The 22,022-nt window shown below is 40.3% G+C and overlaps 1 protein-coding gene across 7 annotated transcripts in view; it reads right to left on the reverse strand.

Annotated features, from left to right (window-relative positions):
* LOC126482575 (ATP-binding cassette sub-family C member 5-like) overlaps positions 1–22,022 on the reverse strand; it is a 512,906-nt gene that overhangs the window by 287,938 nt on the left and 202,946 nt on the right. For all 7 annotated transcript variants that reach the window (XM_050106550.1, XM_050106549.1, XM_050106547.1 and 4 more), the window contains 2 exons: positions 11,564–11,709; positions 11,361–11,481 (listed from right to left, as the gene is read on the reverse strand). In XM_050106550.1, coding sequence (XP_049962507.1) covers positions 11,361–11,481; positions 11,564–11,709 — 267 coding nt within the window. The remainder of the gene's footprint in view (positions 1–11,360; positions 11,482–11,563; positions 11,710–22,022) is intronic.

Below are 22,022 nucleotides of genomic sequence, written 5' to 3' on the forward strand. Positions count from 1 at the left end.
TAGCACATTAGAATGCTTTGTTCAGAAGCTACTTGGTCTCTGTTCTAAAGTAGCCAATCATGCCACTCAGCACAACATTCTTGAGTTCAATGGCTGCTTCATAATTCGTGCCATCTGGATCCTTCCCTCCAATACCAAATTTTCCGTACTATGTACATGGGAGTTATCCTTGCAATATATCCTTTGCTCCCATAATCCCTCTGGGCATGACTTCCACCATCCTATAGTCCTCCCACTCTGTATCCAAAAGTTTACACTACTTCTATCCTGTCATTTCCTCTGAATTCTGCCTCACTTCAAGCTACTACCTACCCATACAGAACTGTATCTCCCACCACCCATGTCTTTCCCCCTCTGTACATCCCCCCTGACACTTGACACAATGCCCAACCGACTACACCTGGCAAGCTGCAACCCTGGCATTGTATGTCCAGACAGCACAATGCAGGTGCACACTTTAGCTCACCAAAGGATTTTTTTCTGAAAGCTAGCAAAGTATTATTTTCTTTTGTGTGCTTCTTGACAACTCAATGCCTCTGCTATTCAGTCTGTGGCCTCCTTCACCTCTAAAAAAATTTTCATCCTGAGAGAACATTCCTACATATTAAAACAAATTATAAAGTACACAACATTATTTTCAATAGAGTCTTCATTCATGATTTATTCTTAGGTTATGGTAACCAGATTTCCAAAGTCAAACCATGAGACACAAATTAGAAGCTGAAATGAATCTAAAATTTGTGGAAACTTTTGATAATACTTCATCTGCATGGCAAATTTGTGTCACAACACCTGGTTTATGCTATAACTCACAAATCATTGCACTATTTTGTCAGTCACACTATAAAAACAGCTTGCATTACTAATCAAGTAAATATGTCATTGTTTTGTTGTTATCAAATGCAACACAAGATATCACTTTAATATAATTAGGTCTTTGACTGCGATCAACAACATTGTAACTTACATATGAGGGCATGCTAAAAAGTAACACCACTAAATTTTTTATGTGAAAACCCTTAAAGTTTTTTAAATGAAATAACCATTACTAATATTCATCTTTATTCTTCATGTCTCCATATTTGCAACCCTCTGCTGATAGAGGGCTCTGAACTGCAGTGTGTAAAAAGGTGCTGTGTAATGCAACTATGTCAGTGTGAGAAACAGTGTGTTATACTTGAGTTTAGAATTCCAAGAGTTCATCCACACATGGAGCACTGTCTCATTGAGCAGGACAATGCCACACCACTCATGACTGCTGCAATAACTGTCACAATCTGACACCTTGGATTCATCATCATCGATCGATCTCCAAGCCTCATTCGATTTTCATCTGTTTCCAAAACTCAAGGAACACCTTTAAGGACTTCACTTTGATGATGATGAAGCAGTGCAAGCAGAGGCGAGGTTATAACTCTATCCACAAAATCACCCATTCTACAGTGACACTGTCAACAAACTGCCCTCTTGTTGGGAGAAATGTGTTCATCACCAGGGTGACTATATTGAGAAATAAATACGCAGACATGAAGAATAAAGATGTACAATGTTAATAATGTTTGTTTTATTTACAAAGCTTTAAGAGTTTTCACATAAAAAATTTGGAGGCATTGGTTAACAGACCACCCTCTTAGTTTACTTATTTCTCACTCTCAATTGGCCTGGGAGTTTTGTTGTGCGTTGTTTCTAGAAAACCTTTTTTGTTATATTTTACAGATGAACTTAATGTTATTCAAGAGTTTGATATTTTCAAGTAGAGGTATCCTGAAAATGAGTCTAAGTTATAATTATTTTCTTAAAAGTTTTGAAATTAAACCTATTCTTTTCATCAGCCCATAAAGCATTTATTCACATTAATGCATTGCACAGCATCATAATGACCTATTGTGAACTGGAAAGGTAGTTTTACACAACATGCAAAATAATCTCTGACTTTGCTATTTTAATATTGCCAGTAAATACACACTTTCTTTTTGGCAGTCCTGTGAAAAGTTTTAAATCTATACCACATCAACTAATGTGCCTCGTGATTCTAAAGGTCTAAAACCACACTTCTAAATGTGGTGACCTGAAGCAACAGGAAGTGGAAGTGACAAACTATTCTTCAAGTGAAAACATTACATAGTACCAACCATAAACTTCAAAATTTGTGCCTCATTCATTTTGGTATAATCAAAGTGGGTGTTTTTTATTTTACAATGTGCAACTTAAAACACACTGTTCCAAAACACACACACACACACACACACACACACACACACACACACACACACACGACTACAGTCCCTGACAGCTGGAGCCAGACTCAGCGAATCTGTCTCCAGCTGTCGGAGACTGTGGTCATGAGTGTGTGAGTTGCATTTGCATGAATGTGTGCTTGTGTATATGTTGTCTGTTTCTGACAAAGGCCTTGTTGGCTGAAAGCTAACTTTCCAACTTCCCCAACAATATGTTATCATAACTTTAGTAGTAACACAGTGTAGCGGAGATGGAAAATTCAAAGTGTTGAAAGATAATTTTTCTGTAGTAACAGAATGTAGTAAGTTCTCAGCAATAACAGATGATAAAAAATCTCAACAGTGTCAGGAACTGGCACATTCTTAGTAATAACAGGTGACCATAAGTTCTCTGAAGCAAGAGAAGGTAACAATTTATCAGTAGCAAGTGATGATACTAATCAGTCAAAAGCAACTGATGATCATAATGAGTTACTATTATCAGAAAACAGTAGCTTACTGATTAAATGTTCATTATGAATTTTTTCTGCACTACCTGAGTATAACACAACAGCTGGTAATATCTCCAACTGATGTTCGATTTCATCGGCATACACTTTAACAGTTTTTACATTCTGAGCTATAATATATTCCAAAGTACATTCTGTACCTGTTATTTGTTCTTCATTTACTGAGTTAATAGCATCATAATGTTCAACATTGTTGTCAGTCTTATGTTCCACTAAATATAAAATATAAATAATCACTGAAATCTTATAGCTTCTATTTTCCTGTGTAGAACACATTGTCTAGTCTGTCTGTGCTTTCTCTTAATTGAAAACTTATCTCACCCTCCAATTTATCAGCCTTTGAAACTCTGTTACCCATTTGAGCAAATTTCTTGTTCATTTCTCATTTTATCTCTGTTGATTGGCTTCAAATTGCCTGAATAATTGCTTGTAAAATTATGCCTCCTTGTATGAGAGCCATTATGTCAATCACTTAACAAGGACATGAATATAATAGGGAAACATTCCACGCGGGAAAAAAATACTTAAAAACAAAGATGATGTGACTTACCATACGAAAGCGCTGGCAGGTCGATAGAAACACAAACAAACACATACATACTCACAAAATTCTAGCTTTCGCAACCAATGGTTGCTTCGTCAGGAAAGAGGGAAGGAGAGGGAAAGATGAAAGGATGTGGGTTTTAAGGGAGAGGGTAAGGAGTCATTCCAATCCCGGGAGCGGAAAGACTTACCTTAGGGGGAAAAAAGGACAGGTATACACTCGCGCACACACACACACACACACACACACACACACATATCCATCCGCACATACACAGACACAAGCAGACATTTGTAAAAGCAAAGAGTTTGGGCAGAGATGTCAGTCGAGGCGGAAGTAAAGAGGCAAAGATGCCTTTACAAATGTCTGCTTGTGTCTGTGTAAGTGCGGATGGATATGTGTGTGTGTGTGCGAGTGTATACCTGTCCTTTTTTCCCCCCTAAGGTAAGTCTTTCCGCTCCCAGGATTGGAATGACTACTTACCCTCTCCCTTAAAACCCACATCGTTTCGTCTTTCCCTCTCCTTCCCTCTTTCCTGACAAAGCAACCATTGGTTGCGAAAGCTAGAATTTTGTGTGTATGTATGTGTCTGTTTGTGTTTCTATTGACCTGCCAGCGCTTTCGTATGGTAAGTCACATCATCTTTGTTTTTAAATATACTTAACAAGGACAAATGTGCAAACCCACAAAATTAGTGTTGTAAAAAATCAATTAGAAATTATTTAGTTTTCTATCAGGTGTGGCTTTTGGTAATGAATATCTCTATTACTTTTCTTTCTAGATTGAACAGTGTTTGACAAATTGACTTTGTAACTGAGTATTCATGTAATTGCTACACTCTATTAACTGATAAATACAACTGTAACTGATAAATCACTTGAAGTACAAATAAGTTACAGGAATCCAGTTGGATGACAGTTTCAACATCTATCAATATGATGGCAGGTGAAAATTCTGTCATTTTCAAGGCACAAACGCAGCAAGAAGGCATCGTGCAAGGGAATTTAAAAACACAGTTTGCAGAGCATATCTGGAAAGACAACACACACACACACGTGTGTGTGTGTGTGTGTGTGTGTGTGTGTGTGTGTGTGTGTGTGTAAACACTAGTGCCACCACACAACCAAAGATGACCAACTTCAGAAGTTCCAAGTGAAGTAGCATAAATGCTGTCCTCTGTTTAGTGACAAGGGAGAGAACAGAATTTAAAGTTAAACCCCTTCTCTATTTAAAGGCCACTTGCTAATTTAATTTCACCTGTTTTACTTAATAACATTATCCTCACAGCTGGAAGTTCATGCCAGAATCGTCATGTTGTTATATTTCATAAGATGATTGTGCCAAGGCAATGTTCTGCAACGGCAGATGTGTTTGGCTACTGTAAGTTTGTATGACAATTATGCCCAGTGCACTGATTCTCCACTTTCCTGAAGGTCTGATCAATATATGAAATGCTATAACTGCTATAACTGCAAGGAATACAGACCCACCAACCTTACACAAACCAAGATTACCCTTTAGGGATCTTAAAAGAACCATATCCTTAAATAGTGATCAAAAAACACATTTTACATCATATTTCCTCAAAATATGACCAATTCTCTGGATAAGCAAAAAAAAACTGTAGACTAAGGTGTCACCTCAGTAATATCATCACTCACCAGGTGCACAGTCAGTTGATAGCGTAACACATGTCTGATCCATCTTACACTACAACCATTCTGGAAAAATGTTACTTTCAGATGGGCTAACTAAGCAGCCAAACTTTCTGGGTCTAAGATGACATGAGCCCTGTGAGCCAAGGTATGAAGTAGTGAGCCAAGGTATGAAGCACCCCTCCACACTGAGCTAGATCAAGAAACAGCATGTACCAACATACAATTGGCCTTCCTCCTGCCCAACACATCAACAAAGGGAAGACAGCCATCCTTTCACACCTCCAATCATGAAACAAATACTTAGGTGGACTGAACTCAGATGTTCTATAAAGCCATTTAAATTCTCACTCCCATGCCCAACCAACAAAAGTATTGTCTACATATCTGAAAAAAACATGCAGCCTCCAATGCTGTCAACTCCAATACACATTACTTAAAGTCTTCTATAAGTAAATTGGCAATAACAGGTGACAATGAGCTTCCCATCACAGCTCCATCTATGTGTTTATAGTACTGGTCATTGAATAAAAAGTAAATGGAAGTCAACACATGTTGAAATACATTCATTAATACAACAACAAACCTAAACTCAATTAACTGTAATGAATCAGACAGAGGAATGTCAGTGCACATCAAAACTTACTAAACCACCACTCGTTCAAACACAGTCCCTCTAATCAAAATAAGAAATCTGCCGAGTTCTTAATGTGATGTCCATGATCTACTAGTGGGCTCAACAGGTAGCAAGGTGTTTTGCTACACAATATGTTGTAGCCACCAATTTTACTGATAATAGGCCTGAGAGGAATAGCACTCTTGTGGATCTTTGGAAGGTCATATAATCTAGTTGGGACACCACAGTAATAATTAATGTGATTTATAAGCTACTGTGACAAGGAACTTTTCTTCAGGAGACTGTTAGTTTTTCTCTCAACACCTTTTGTAGGGTCAGCACCAATCACGCGATACACTGCATCTTCTGAACATAATCATACTTGTCCAACACCCCTGTAGCATTGCCCTTGTCTGCTAGTGAAATAAAGATATCCGGATCCACTGTGACTGAATATAAAGCAGCCCTCTCAGCTGCTGTTATATTATTCTCTGATGAACATGTCCCAGTCAACACATGACATGGTTCCCTTCTAAACTTGTCTATAGCATATGGAGATATTTTTAAAAAAGGCCATTCAATAGAACTTATAAAATCAAAGACTGGTAAAAGCTTGGGTGTCAGCGCAAAACATAAGCTTATCCCCAGCAATGATGAGGCCATGTAATGACAAGTTTTCTCCATGAAATTGATCACAGAATGTCAAGATATAGTATTAGACTGTGAGCCACAGATACATTCAAACTTCTCCAAATGCCAGGTAGTTAGAGAATGAAATTTCCAGTCAGACTGTGGACATGTAGCACCATCCAGTCAATCCCAAGAAAATACCGGTTATTAAATGAATCCACAATAATTCCTTGGAAACAAAATCTAGCTGTTGGTGATGTGAACAGGCTGTTTTTAAACTAGCTCTTGATTCTGCAAAGGAGGGAAGCATGTCATATGTTGATTGGGGCACGTTCATCCAAGAGTAATATAACAGCACCTGAGAGGGCTGCACTCTTAGATTCCTGCCTAACCACACTGCAGGATATTGTGACTTATGTGAAAGAAATGGTCAAATATTTGTGACGAGAAATAGTATAAATATCATTGCTAGTAGTTCCACTTGCAGCAATTTTATCTTTTATTATATAATCAGACTGAAGTCACATAACTGAAGAAATTCAATACTGAGAGAACACTCTGTTGTAGGTAGATAACTTTGAATATTGCAGAATATACCTGTGTTACATGAATAAGAAGGTCCTTGAATGTATTACAAAATCAAAAACAAAAATATTAGTGTGTACCAACATACGAACCTACTTCCTTAAGCCCTGTAACTGCACGTCTCTAACCACATGACCACAGAGATGGCAAACAACGTTGAATATTACTACTGTTAACCCAATCACAGCTGATGTGTCATTACTTGGCATTTAACTATAACAAATAATACCTAAAGTGAAGTGTTTGAGATAAATCTTCAATGCATCATCACTTTTAAACAGTGCACTATAATAAAAAGCAAGTTATAATACAGAAGCAATGAAATACAATGAATTCAGTATGGTATCTCAAAAGCAGTGAGTGTGAGACATCAAGTGTCTGATTTCTGGTTTCAACATCAGCCACACGCTGTGGCACTACCTAATTTTAGTCATTCAAGAAAAATACATATTAGCTGATCTCTCCACAGAAAAGCCTGTTGTATAGTTGTCTCCATCAGAGTCACATTATCAATGGTAGAGTGACACCTATTGAACCCATACTGCAAGCGAACAAGGAACTGCCTGGAATCTAAGGTCCACACTAAGTGGTTCAAATGTGTGTGAAATCTTATGAGACTTAACCGCTAAGGTCATCAGTCCCTAAGCTTACACCTTACTTAACCTAAATTATCCTAAGGACAAACACACACACCCATGCCCGAGGGAGGATTCGAACCTCCGCCGGGACCAGCCACACAGTCCATGACTGCAGCGCCTTAGACCGCTCAGCTATTCCCGCGCGGCACTAAGTGGTGATTGATCATCCACTCCAAGGTCTTCCTTACCCAGCTAGTGAGGGCAACACTTGGGCTCATAAACCTTTCCTAGGTTTGAGGAGGGGGATTAAAACAGAATCTTTCCATGATTCATGGAATTGTCCTGCTTCAAAACTGAAATTAAAAGATTTAGGAGAATTCTTTAGCCATTTCCATTGAGCTGCTACGTCACGTTGTAACAAATGTTGTCCTGACCTGGTGACATATCACATGCCACAGACAGTGCAACACAAGTTCCCACACTGAGAAAGAGCTATTGTAAACTTCATTGTTGGTTGAACTGAAGTCAACACCACCCCTCTCAGTGACTGCGTGTTGTTGACAGAAAACTGGGTCCCATTAGGTGGTAGCTGTTATATGAGTGAAATGTTCACCCATTGCCTGGGCAGAGTCTCTTTTGTTAGTCTGGAGAATATCATTCAAAACAGCAGTAACTGTGCACCTTGTACCTTTGCCTGGAACCCTCATGATGGTTTCCTGTGCATTCGAAAATGAAATGATTAATAAGGTTCAGGAATACCTGCCATGAGCTTCTCTCCATCTCTTTCGAACACAGCAACATTTTGCTCTCACAGCCCAAAAGGTTGTGAGCTTTTCAGCTGATGGCTTGTGTTTGGACCTACACAGTGCTGTGGACCTGCTCCTGATTGTGGAACAACATTCTGCACTCCGTCAAGGCACAGGTTGTCTTCTTAGAATTCCTGCGGACTTAGGAATGGATGCATCAGCAGCTTGGTGGATCATAGTGGTGATGTGATACACCCGTTCCTAGACATTCTATGTTTGAATGATGCTATACAACATCCAGTTTGAATAACTGAGCACCCATCTTGGACTTATTTTGGTGTCTGCACTATCTCCAGAAGGAGTATCCACATTAGAAAGTGACTGGAATGTAGACCATTGCTGTGCAGGATTAGCCGAGGAGTCTAAGGCGCTGCAGTCATGGACTGTGCGGCTGGTCCCAGTGGAGGTTCAAGTCCTCCCTCGGGCATGGTTGTGTGTGTTTGTCCTTAGGATAGTTTAGGTTAAGTAGTGTGTAAGCTTAGGGACTGATGACCTTAGCAGTTAAGTCCCATACGATTTCACACACATTTGAACATTTTGTAGACCTTGACCACTTCCCACAGAGAAGTGTGTGTGAGAGCAGTTGAGCATAATGAAAGATTGACTGCAGAAAAAGACTCTGTAGCAGTGCTAAAGTGTGGCTCAGGTCCATATTCAAAACATGCTAATCTTCTGGTAACAAGAGATTCTCAGCAACTTGGCACCAGGGGTAGGGGGTAGAACCACCTCAGAGCACACTGTGTGCATTAAAATCATCATAGATAGAAAAGGCCAGGGGAGTTGCATGATAAACTGGATAGGAGTCTCCTGGTCACTTTGTTTTTGTGGGCACAGATGGAAGGAATATACAATAATGAAGGGTTGCACATGTACTGCAATAGCAACTGCTTATAGGCTGGTGTTGACAGAGAGAGCTCAGGGATGGCATGTATAATAAACAAAGATGGCTATCTCCTTTACTTCTCTTCCGACCTTAGGTTTTCCTTTCTATGCAGGTAATAACATCTTAGCACAGGGGTGTCTGATAGTTTGAAACATGTTTCTTGTATACAAGACCACAAAGGTCTTCCCTTTGCTAGTTTTTTTACTTTCGTCGTCCATATTTTTCTGTCGAGATGGGGATTTTTCAACAGACAAGAACTTGTTGGAAGGACTCGTTAGTTGCCTCATACAGTTTTCAATTGTCTGCAGTGTGTCCTGCATCAGGTTCACCACACAAGACTAGCACAGCATGATCTGATGGCTTTGGGCTTCTTCACTTCAGTCTGAACATGTTAACCACAACTTTCTCCCTAGACAGAGAAGAGACTTTGTCATTGTGGACACACCCCTCAACTTTGATCTGTGCCTGTAGGGTCTGATTTGGAGCTTGAGGAAATCATTTGTCTGTAGGCCTTGCTGGTTCCATGGGGGAAATAAGATCTTTTATGGCAAATCCTTCACTGCAAGAGAACTTGCATATGCACATGTCTGTGGCAGCTTCTGTTGACATAGTCTGCACTGAGGAGACCTTTTTCTAGAACGTTATTTTGACCACTGTAGCAAATGAATTTTCTCAGGCTGGTGGTTTCTGAGTTACATGTACCTTTTCTTAAATTCTATATATGGTACTCATCCTGTGTTTTTAATCTCCTGAATTATCATTTCATACAGGAAAATTTGCCATTCGAGGGTCTAAACAGCTTGGTTGTGTTGCAATTCACACAGAATAGGAAAGCTGAAGAACTGTCTTTGAGGGCAGTTTGGTCACATTTGCCACAAACTGCCCTTCCATTGTATGTTGTGGTGATGAGTCCATAGTGCTAACACTTCAACAACACATTGGGGTTGAGACACATGATCTAACTTCCGAGTGGATAAATCCTGCTTGAATGTGCTTAGGCAACACTGGAGAACTGATGGTCAGAACAAAGATAGCTGTCTTTTCTGATTCACTCTTGATTCACTTCAGTTAGTTCTTTTCATATGTCATCCCGGCACCTACCCACTCTTCATTCAGATCCTCTACATCTATGTCCATCAGGTCGCTGCATGTTACAACCACCTAGCTAGAATTAAGGATATTGTGTAATACAGAAACAATATGGTACAACTCAAGATTTTTTGCCTTCTTTAGGGGTTTTGTTTCATGTGATGTGGCACTTTCCACCAATAGTATGACATTCCTCAAAGGTCTGATAGATTTCAGTGTGGCTGCCACATATTCTAATTGTTTATTTATGTAGAAAGGTGACACATTTTCTGAGTTTATTTCCTGTGTCTTAAAAACCAAAAACACATTCTGGACACAATAAGTATCCTATTACTCATTGACTGTCACTTTTGAGCTGAATCTCTCAGTGGGCTATCTAAAGCCCTTTTTGTTGAGTGGGTGTTATTGCTCCCTGTTGTTTCACCTATACCACTAGGATTATTTTTAAGTAATAGAGTCATCATGGTATACTCATAAACACTAGGCAAACATGAGTCGGCCCAGACAGAGGCTCGTTTACATGGGGTAGCCTTATACAATTGAGATGCAGCAGGTTTCCCGGAGGTTGCCCGCTAACGACTATTTAACCTCAAGAGATATCCATCCCATTGGCACACAGTGCACCCTCAGGTTGAGTTTTTCTTTTTTTTTATAGAAGTTTATATCACCCTCATGATGCAGGCAATTAATTAACCCATGACCATATTCACTGTAACAACATAACATTACACCAGATGTGCCACACGGTGGGCCCTGAAGCTTGCCCAAGGCTTATAGTTATAGAGGACTGGCAGTGTTCATCAAGAAAGCCAAACCCATATCGAGCAGTCAGTGAAGGCTGAGATTCCTGAAGTGCTCATCATTTGGCACAACCTGGGAGGTATTTGTGGTGTGCTGACTGCCACAAATCAAGAAAGCATTACTCCTCCTACAATGTTTTCATGAAAATGTACTGCCAAGTTTAATCAAAAGGCTAAAGCAGGTAATAGAGTGTGACAGCAAAGAAATGAATGTGAAAATCACAAACCAAACAAAATACATGTGATAATTTTGTTTTGTTTCTAAATACTCCTTTGTTGTCTGCTTCATTTTTTTCTTGGGTCCTACAGGTACAATGCCAAGCTCAATCAAAATTCTGTTGATACTACATATAATCATAAAGTTTCATAGCAAGGCTGGTTTAGCCAATCCTTCTTAGACTATTGTTGACCTTTTAAGCTATACTTACTTTTGAAACAAGTAAATTAATATCAGAAATAATATTCTCATTTTTTTCAGATGTGGCAATGTATGACTTTAGTTTTTCTGTTTCAGTGGCATCTGAATTGTCTTCTGCATTGGCACACGTGCTGAAAACCAGATTAATTAATTAACAACATTGTCTGTATAACATAAGTGTTACAGTACAGTGAAAAAACTTTTCTTACTCACTCAGAAGTAGTGTAGCCTGGTTTATTGTCAACATCAGAGACAACAGGTCCATCCATTGCAAAGCTTCCATTGTTAATACACAGTGCTTGAGTTTTATCAACAGGGCGAGTTATGTAGGACATCATATCTTGAAGCACCAGAAGTTTCTGTTAGAATAATTTCAAAAATTTATCCATCACTTAAGAAATAAGTTAAAGGTTTGCATTAATGTATTACACTTAACAGCAAATATTTGTAACACAGTGTGCAGGTATGGTAATCTGGGTCAAGCACTTTTCAAAAAGTGTGGATTTTATTCTGGGAGCAAAAGTGTAGCATAACACTGTAGTTATCAAACATGGTTTGTTTAAGTTGTGGAAAGATTATGAGAAAATTGCAGTAAATCAAATGTGGATACAAAAATAATTTGAGGAGCAAGGCAGTTTAACCTTTAACAATTACTTAATGTTTCACACAGTTTAACCATTAACTATTACTTATGGTTTTGCATATTATTGTCACAACTTTCTTTTGAATTATATATTTCTTTCCCACCCTGGACAAATCTGTATTGGCCATGAACATGAGTAAGTAAAACTTCATTCCATTTCTTTTTCTTCATCAGAATAATTCTGCTGTCTAAAAGGTCAAACATTAAAATTGTGTGTGTGTCCCCATCAGTTTGATTTCTGTGTATGTGTATGTGCAGCAGAAATCAATGATGTAATGTAACTGGATAGAGAAAAAACCTACTCACCAAACAGCGGCAGAACACGCACATTAAAGAGGGTAATAATTTGGCAAGCTTTTAAGGCCAGTGGCTTCTTCTTCGGGAGAAGGACTGAAGGGGAAGGAAGAGGGGTGAAGGTTAAGGACTGGAGAGGTCTAGGAAAAGGGGTAGATTTCAGAAAAGTCACCCAGAACTGCAGGTCAGGGGAGACTTACCATCATATCTGTAATAATAATTGTGTTTGTACTATACCTCTTCTTCATCTGTTCTTTTGTGGCTTCACAATTCATTGTGAACCTTGGTCTCACCAACAATTCTCTGCCAATTATCACAATGGGTGATTATCAATCACAGATATTTAAACTGGTCAATTCTCTCAAAACTATAATTGCCCAACATTATTGAGGGTGGCATGTTCTCTTTCCATGCTTTCCCAGCAGTCATTTATTTTGTTTTCTGCTGTTTTATATTCATTCCCATATTCCCAGTGACCTGCTCAAGTTCAAAGAATGCCTCCTCCACTGCCCTTCTAGTTGTTGAGACTGTATCTATGTCATTGGCATATGGTAGTATCTGCATTGACTTGTAGAAGATCATTCCCATGGACAGGAGGTTTGCATCCCTCATGACCTTCTCCAAGTTAGTACTAAAAAGGAGGCACAGCAATGCATCTTGTTGCCTTACACCATCTTGTATATCTAATGGATCGTTTACCTAACCTATGTTATAAAATTCCTTTCGCTTGCATGTACCCTTCTAAGTGTTGCAATTTACACAGACATTAACGTATTTTAATTTCTTTTTTAAAACAATTATTCTCTGTTTATAGTAGACCAAAAGACCACTGTACACTGTGTTACAACTATGTGCAGAGTTATCAATAATCATTACAGAAGCAAATTCAAAGCCTATAAACAAGATCGTCCATAAATGACTTCTGCAACAACAGAAAACATTAAAGGCAGAAATGTAATGAGTAGTGCTGAATAACTAGTTTCATTGCAGAAATTGAAACATTAAAAATATGAATACTCATATAAATCACAGAATGACAATTATGCTTTCAAATAATAGAACAGTTTTATGTTATGTGAAAGACCAGCAGTACACTAAAACAGAGAAAAAGTTAGAAAAGTGTGCTCCACCCAAACATGCAAAAGTAAGAAAGTTAACAGAAAAAATTGAATCACTCCCAAGCACAGACAGCTCTATATACAGTTACAAATCTTTTTCATCCTTCACTATATTGAAATTCCACAACAAACTTCTTTACATTGTTTGATTATGTGTTAGAATTATTTGCCTTTCATGTCACCGAACACTATGTGAAATTTGTAATTCTTGGTATCTCATTTAATAAACAGTCACACTGTGATAAGGAGTGAACTGAAATACAACAAATGAAGAGAGTTTGGAAGTGTAAATTCATCAGAAATGATACTAAGAAACACCCTATCACAAATTTATTGACGGATTTGTTTGTTATGATCCTAAAAACTAGAGATGAATCATTAAACAACTTACGATGATACAGCATGTATAGTGTGTAATTATAATATAGCTAAGAATTTTGTTGCTGTATCTCAATTTAAAAATGGAATATAGGAACAGACCAGCTCCCCTGATTTTTAAATTTAATGGTTGATGATAATGTGTGACATGAAATGCTAGAACATCTACACTGTGATATAACATAATATTGAAAATAAAGGTCTTGTATCCTGGCACAGCAAGTTCAAAGGCCTGCCAGAAGCTATGGAACTCAACTATAGGTGCCACACAGTGCTGTTACATCTGCAGGTGCTGGTGTTGCTGCTGCAAGTGGTGCCATGAGGACTCACCCACCTTGCTGGCTTATCAGTGCCTGTGGCAGCCAGTTAAGGCCATCACCTCCACAATCAGTCTTGATTTCTCTGTGCTACTGTACTGAACTCATTACACATTGCTGTCTTGATTCTTATTTTGCATCGTCTTAGATACTGATCTTGGGTTACTTGCTGGAGTTGTTATTCAGCCATGCTATCTCCACTGTCTCTCTTTATCTAATTGCTGTCCACCTGTTTACTCTCTGGCAGCTTGCTGTTGATTCCCCAAGCCACTAAGCCAATCTCCCGTGGCTCTCATGTCATTCCTAGTCTTGTCTGATTCCAGTCACTATAACTGATGACAAGAAAAAAGGTTAGAGGCATGCCATGGGTGTAAAGCTTGTGCAGCTCATGGAACAGCAACAGCAACAGCAGTTAAATAACAGACTGAATTGCTCCATGAGGAAATTCAGCTTTTGTCAGGTCGCTTACAGGTTTAGGGTTCCCAACACATCCAGACTGTGGTCACTTCCCACCAGAAGGAGACCCCACCCACCTGTCTTCCTGTCATTTAATGACATCAAAGATGATTGAGACATGTACTTGCAGCAGCTGAAACAGTACCTCATCGTTTTTCAGGTACCTGAGAATGCTCTCCAATGGTCTCAAGCTTCCCTAGAGACGTTTATCTTACTAAAGAAGTTCGCTTCATTCTCGAATCTTGTCATGCTCACATTTGAGATGTGCTTGTTGCTGTCTGATTATTAATCACAACAGTTCCATGTGGTCATATCGTGCCTTGAGTTCCATCTATATCAAAAGCAATCTTGTCAGTCATACCATTCGTGGGGGACAGACTTGCAAGGGTAGAGTCGACATTGTGATTTTACTTGCATGAACCCAATTTGCAAACCTTCATATGCAGATTCTTAAATCTGAGATGTAATGGTCCAGTTGGCTCCCATGATATATTGAAAATCATGCACTCTTTCAGGATCGCACAGGCTGCAAATAAATGCCTCATGGCTTGACCCCAAGTAGTGGCAGTCCAGACATCACCTTGGCGGTGGAATTCTTATATGTCTTTTTCCTGATGGTGGCATTGTGATTCATTGATTTTGGATGTGTCAATAGCCTCTGAACAGCCTGTCACACCACATCGGCATAAGCAGTAGGGTTTCCTGTCATGTCCTGACTGCTTCAAAGCACACCCACAGGCATACTGTCTGGATCACTGAGCACACTGTACCCATCGTGGGAAAGATGAGCATCTCTGCACTGTCTGTTGTCAACCATCCGGGCAGTCAGATGTCACTCCCCACATGCATCTCGAGACAGTGCATGAAATTCTAGCAAACTGGGAAGTTTGTTTCAGGTAGACACAGGAACAACCATTTCTTTGATTAACATCCAAACATAGGCTCATCTTGGTTCCCCTGACTTGGCTCCACCCTTCTCTCTGGGATCAACTCACACTCAATGCTGCATACAAAAGGTTGTGTGGCTGATAATTCTGTTTTTTGTCGATAGTCACTCTGCTAGCACCATTTTCAGTCTGGACACCTTCCCACTTTTGGATTTTTGATCACCGATGAGGTTCACATCATTTGAAACATAGTTTGCTTCCAGGAGTGACCTCTGTAACACCTTTGTGCTTTTATTCGAACATGGCTTGGAGTTCACAATGAATTTCTAGGCTCGTATGTCCTTATGTCCAGATGCAGTGTGCTGCTTCTACCAAGCACAGCCTATTCTGTTTCCTTATGGATGGCTGTTAAGCCAGAACTCAGTCACCTCCTTGAAACTGGGGTAATTGAACCTCTCAAAACCAGTGTTTGGGCCACACCCCTTGTGGTATTAAGAAGCCAAATGACGCTCTCTGACTATGTGGACACTTCAAATTGACAATTAATCCCTTGGCAAAATTGGAAACCGACCACATACCACATCCAGAGGACCTCCTCATGAAGCTTGCTGGAAGTGAATATTTTTGAAGATGCATATTTTCAGATCCCAATGGATGAGGAATTGCAATGCATTGTGGTCATCAACACTGCCTTTGACTTATACAGATTCAAGTCTCTGCCCTTTGGGGTCTTTTCTGCTCAGTAAATCTTCCAGAGATACCTGGAACAGTTAATCTTCTCCATTCCTACTTGTACTATCTATCTTGATGACTCAATTGTTACAGGCAGTATGAACCAGGACCATTGGTACAACCTTTGTGCCTCTTACACAAAGTCAGTTTTTTTTTCAGGAGGAAGTGGAATGCATTGAACACTTGCTCAACAAAGAAGGGATCCAGCCCACTGACTGCCACATTTCTGCCACCACTCTCTACCCTGCTTCCACAACATGTACCACCTGCAGGCTTTTTTGGGAAAGGTGAATTATCATAAGTTCCTTCCATGAGTGGTCCACATTATGCATCCACTCAACTTGTTGTGAAAGAATGGCATGCAATTCAGGCAGATGGTTGACTATGACCACACTTTCACACAGTTGAAACATTTGCTGCACTGAGCATCCTGCCTTATGCCATTTTCTCTGCCACAATTTTTGTTTGCCGATGCTTCTCTCTATGGTACTGGTGCAGTGCAGCACATAGGAACGATGACATTAACAATACTGAGCAACTGATTCTCCAAGATGCTGACACTTGCTCATAAGAGCTACTCGCAAAGTGAAAAGACACATCAGTGATCATCTCTGCCATTAAAAAGTTTTGTGTATGTTCTCCTGCTTGTCCTCGCGGTTGATACTCATCATGTACTCATCCCACCTACCCTGTGCCCTCAGGTCTTGTAACTTCTCTGTAATGGGCATGGGGTATAACATGGATTAAAGTCCCTGAACGATGCCATTCCTGCTGGCTGGGACTGAGCAAAGAAGTGGAGGCCATGTCGCACAGCCGTTCTGCTGTGCCTGGAACCAGGCTGCTCCTTCGCAGTACTTCACCCCTTGGCCCACCAGCTGTTGCCCCTGTGACTAAATTCACCTGGACTTCACTAGCCCTTTTCTCGGGTCTATGTAGCTCATTGTCATGGATGCTTATTATAGCTACCTATACATGTCCATCAACACTGACACAACTCTCAATGCCCTTGTCCTGATTCTAGTGATCGAAGAGTTTCCCTGCAACATGATGTCTGGCAATGGGCCCCAATTTATGGTGACAGCTTTTGAACAGTCCTGCACTTCCAATGGCATCTGTTTAGTCTACCATTTTACCCATCATCCAATGGCAAAGTGGAGCATATGGTCCAAATGTTTAAACAATGAATGTTGAAACTGTTGGGCACTTCCAGCACCACATCAATGCTCACAATGTTTCTGAGAACCTACAGAACCATGGATGCTGACGACTATAACCTGGCCCCATGGACGGCACCCACATACTCTCCTCCTCCTGGCCCCACAGCCCAGGGAACCCCAGACCAGGCACACTGGGTGCTTTATGCCAGACTCAGTTATCTGGGCACCCTTATACGGGACAAAATCCTCTTACTGCAAGCCACTGTGGTTGCCACCCATGGGTGGTGCCTTACAATTATTGACACTCTGAAGGGTTTGGAGTGCTGTCGTATCAACTGGCTCTGTGTGCCGACCACCTGCGCCATTACCACCAGCTCTGTCAGACCTGGAACGCCAGTCATCGCTACTCGCACACCCACACAGGTAACAACTTGTGCTCCAGGACACCAGCAGCGGTTCCTGAGGACACCAGCATGGAGGTGAAGGTCTCTGTGTCCCTTCCACCCCTCTCCGCCTCATTGCCCGTACTGTCATTGCCCATGCCGCAGCATGTTGCCAGGAGCCCCAGAGAGAGAGAGACAAAGAGAGACAGAGAGAGGAAACTAGATGAGTGAATACATTTTTCTAATAGATGTGTGGTGACCTAACATCACAATGTTTAGATGTGTGGTGAACTTAGATCAAAATGTTCCTCACTAATGGTGACACTCAGAAATAATTTCATACAGTTACTGGTCTATACCATACGTGTATTTCCCTTCAATTACTATAGCTGCAAATTCTCCATTTTTTATCAAGGTGAGTCAGTGACAGACTTCTGAGTGGAAATCTGTGTCTATTAATTCCATCCGGTGCCATGATACATGACTCACAGAGGACATGTGAAATTCATCCTACTGTGAACTGTTTCACTGATAACACAGTGACAAAGGAACTCCACAATTATGGAGAAATTAATGAGTCTTAAAAAAAATAATAAAATAAATATCGAACCGTCAGAGTGCCTTGTAAAAACATGACAAAATACATTTAGATGCTATGAGTCCACATTGATGAAGAGTTAAATATATCATTGTTACAAATGATGATAAGCATCATAATGCTACGGAGAAGAGACTGATAATACAAATTCCTGTGAGAAAGTAGATGAGCTACAAGTGGATCTATAACTTGTTCTGGGTAATCCATATTTCTGCCATTCAAATTTCTGCCACTTCTTTGGTCACTAAATCACACAAGTATGGCTCTGTGACTGTGATTTGAATGCTAACCAAATTAATTGAGTGACCAGTGGAAATACAATGCTCAACGACTAGAAATTCAGTTAGTTGAAGAAGATAGGTGTCACAGAAATTCAACACACTTTCTTCAGCCATGCATGAGATTTGTCCTAGATAACACTCCCCACATTCACTTATAACTTTACAGATTTTTGACTTCATAGTCCCCACAGGAGTTGCTGTCTAGGCTGGCAGGCAAAATGATCTCTTTCACCTAGCATTTTTTTCTTTACTCTTGTTATTTTTGAAGGGACATGCCCATACATGGAAGAAAGATCACTAACCTGTACCCTCCTCTTCCAGAAACTGGTCCTGTATTCTCTCATTCACCATAAGCTTAATTTGGTGTGAAGCATATCCATTATTTTTTAATACCAACAGTGGGGGGCACATTTGTTGCACAGAATTTTAAAATATAATGATCAGGGGACAAAAGTCAACACATTTTCCAGGATTTGCTTTGGAAGTATCTCATAAATTTTGTCATGTCAAACTTAGGGAACATTCAGAAGAGTAGTTTCTCATTATTATAAATTACTCATTCGCTAATACCATACTACTGTGTACCATTGTTGGCTGCACTCATTTTCCAGAGCAGAATCAGTCTAGTTCCTCATCTTCAAAAAAGAACTTCATAACCTTTCTTTTCACTTCATTCTGTAGCCCTCTAGTAGAACATCTAATATTCTTTATTGTAATCTAATTTTATTGCTTTCCATATAATACACAACCTCAGACTTTCCCAACATCTTCTTAATACATCAGAATAGTGGAGCCAGTAAGTCACAACCTGACGTTTTTCTAGACTTATTGGCTACATATAATTTTTGCTTCAATTCTTTGATAATTTCATCATCATATGGACTATGGAATTTCTCTGTCATCCAGTTCATTTATAACACATGCACATTATACAGGGCTATTACAAATGATTGAAGCGATTTCATAAATTCACTGTAGCTCCATTCATTGACATATGGTCACGACACACTACAGATACGTAGAAAAACTCATAAAGTTTTGTTCGGCTGAAGCCGCACTTCAGGTTTCTGCCGCCAGAGTACTCGAGAGCGCAGTGAGACAAAATGGCGACAGGAGCCGAGAAAGCGTATGTCGTGCTTGAAATGCACTCACATCAGTCAGTCATAACAGTGCAACGACACTTCAGGATGAAGATCAACAAAGATCCACCAACTGCTAACTCCATTCGGCGATGGTATGCGCAGTTTAAAGCTTCTGGATGCCTCTGTAAGGGGAAATCAACGGGTCGGCCTGCAGTGAGCGAAGAAACGGTTGAACGCGTGCGGGCAAGTTTCACGCGTAGCCCGCGGAAGTCAACGAATAAAGCAAGCAGGGAGCTAAGCGTACCACAGCCGACGGTTTGGAAAATCTTATGGAAAAGGCTAAAGCAGAAGCCTTACTGTTTACAATTGCTACAAGCCCTGACACCCGATGACAAAGTCAAACGCTTTGAATTTTCGGCGCGGTTGCAACAGCTCATGGAAGAGGATGCGTTCAGTGCGGAACTTGTTTTCAGTGATGAAGCAACATTTTTTCTTAATGGTGAAGTGAACAGACACAATGTGCAAATCTGGGCGGTAGAGAATCCTCACGCATTCGTGCAGCAAATTCGCAATTCACCAAAAGTTAACGTGTTTTGTGCAATCTCAAAGTTTAACGTTACAGGACACGTGTATCTGGACATGCTGGAAAATTGGCTCATGCCACAACTGGAGACCGACAGTGCTGACTTCATCTTTCAACAGGATGGTGCTCCACTGCACTTCCATCATGATGTTTGGCATTTCTTAAACAGGAGATTGGAAAACCGATGGATCGATCGTGGTGGAGATCATGATCAGCAATTCATGTCATGGCCTCCACGCTCTCCCGACTTAATCCCATGTGATTTCTTTCTGTGGGGTTATGTGAAAGATTCAGTGTTTAAACCTCCTCTACCAAGAAACGTGCCAGAACTGCGAGCTCGCATCAACGATGCTTTCGAACTCATTGATGGGGACATGCTGCGCCGAGTGTGGGAGGAACTTGATTATCGGCTTGATGTCTGCCGAATCACTAAAGGGGCACATATCAAACATTTGTGAATGCCTAAAAAAACTTTTTGAGTTTTTGTATGTGTGTGCAAAGCATTGTGAAAATATCTCAAATAATAAAGTTATTGTAGAGCTGTGAAATCGCTTCAATCATTTGTAATAACCCTGTATTTCACATACTGTCACCCAAAGGCATGAATTTCTTCTCAGAAGGCAGCAACTGAGTTACTTTGAGCACTGCTGCAAAGTAATCAGTTCTAATATTGAAAAAAAAATGGAGGTGTCCCAGCTACTTGTCTGAATTCCTTTGCAATATTACATTTCCGGGAAAACATCAACTATTCACTATCACTTATTTGGAGCAGTTGCTTGTTTGGATGGACGTGGGGATAGGGAAGGAAAGAGCACACAAGACGAAGGAGAGGGTAGTGGGATAATGTGAGGTAGGTCTTTCAACAGGTGACTCAGCTGGATGAACTGGATAAGATATTGTCTGCCAATTCAGGTTCTGGTAAGGTTGTAAGTATATTTCGACAAATCCTACACTCCACTGCAGTTGCAGCATTCATGGGTGGCAAGGAAGAGACTTTTTAACGTGGAATGGGTGGCTGCTGTCAAAGGAGAGGTATTCTTGATGGATGGCACACTTGAAATGAGCAATCATATTTATAGAGCCACCAGAAATGTGGAGACGGATATCTACATAGGTAGTTTGTTGAAATGAGAAAGACCAGCTGAAGCGGATTAAGGAGTATTACTTCAACAGCTGTTTCACCACATACTTCCTTCTAGCACAAGTTTCTCTTAAGTACACAGGTGGGATTTGTCTCCCCAGTACACCCTGCACTCTTACAATCCTTCTGGCCTAAGCCTCCATTAACCTGTTTCTCACTGCCTCACCTTACCTTTCTCCTTCTCTCTTTGTCCACATGTCTCCTTCCCCATCCAGACTGTGTACTGCTTCCTCCCACCTCGCTCTCTCTCTCTCTCTCTCTTTCTCTCCCCCCCCCCCCCCCCCCCCAAATCTCCTGATGTGCAGCCGTTGAGTCATCGGTCGAGAAACATGTCTTGCACTAGCCCACCTCCTTTTGCCCAGGCAGCTGCTCTCAATAAACGATAATTAGTATTGCTGCTGCAGTAGTGTGCAACTGTTTACTGTTATATGCGTCTATGCACCACACATCAGTATGTTATAGGTGAGTGGTTGCTTTTCCTTAGTTTACCTATAAATTCATAGCTAACATAATCACCAATCTCTAACAGACATATACAAACATGGTACAGCAGAAATGAAATGTCTTCCACATTTCCGTCCTAGAAAGACATTGTCAGTATCGACTTATTTTACTGTCTCTA

Source organism: Schistocerca serialis, chromosome 1 (assembly GCF_023864345.2).
Source record: "Schistocerca serialis cubense isolate TAMUIC-IGC-003099 chromosome 1, iqSchSeri2.2, whole genome shotgun sequence".
Classification (NCBI taxonomy): Eukaryota; Metazoa; Arthropoda; class Insecta; order Orthoptera; family Acrididae; genus Schistocerca; species Schistocerca serialis.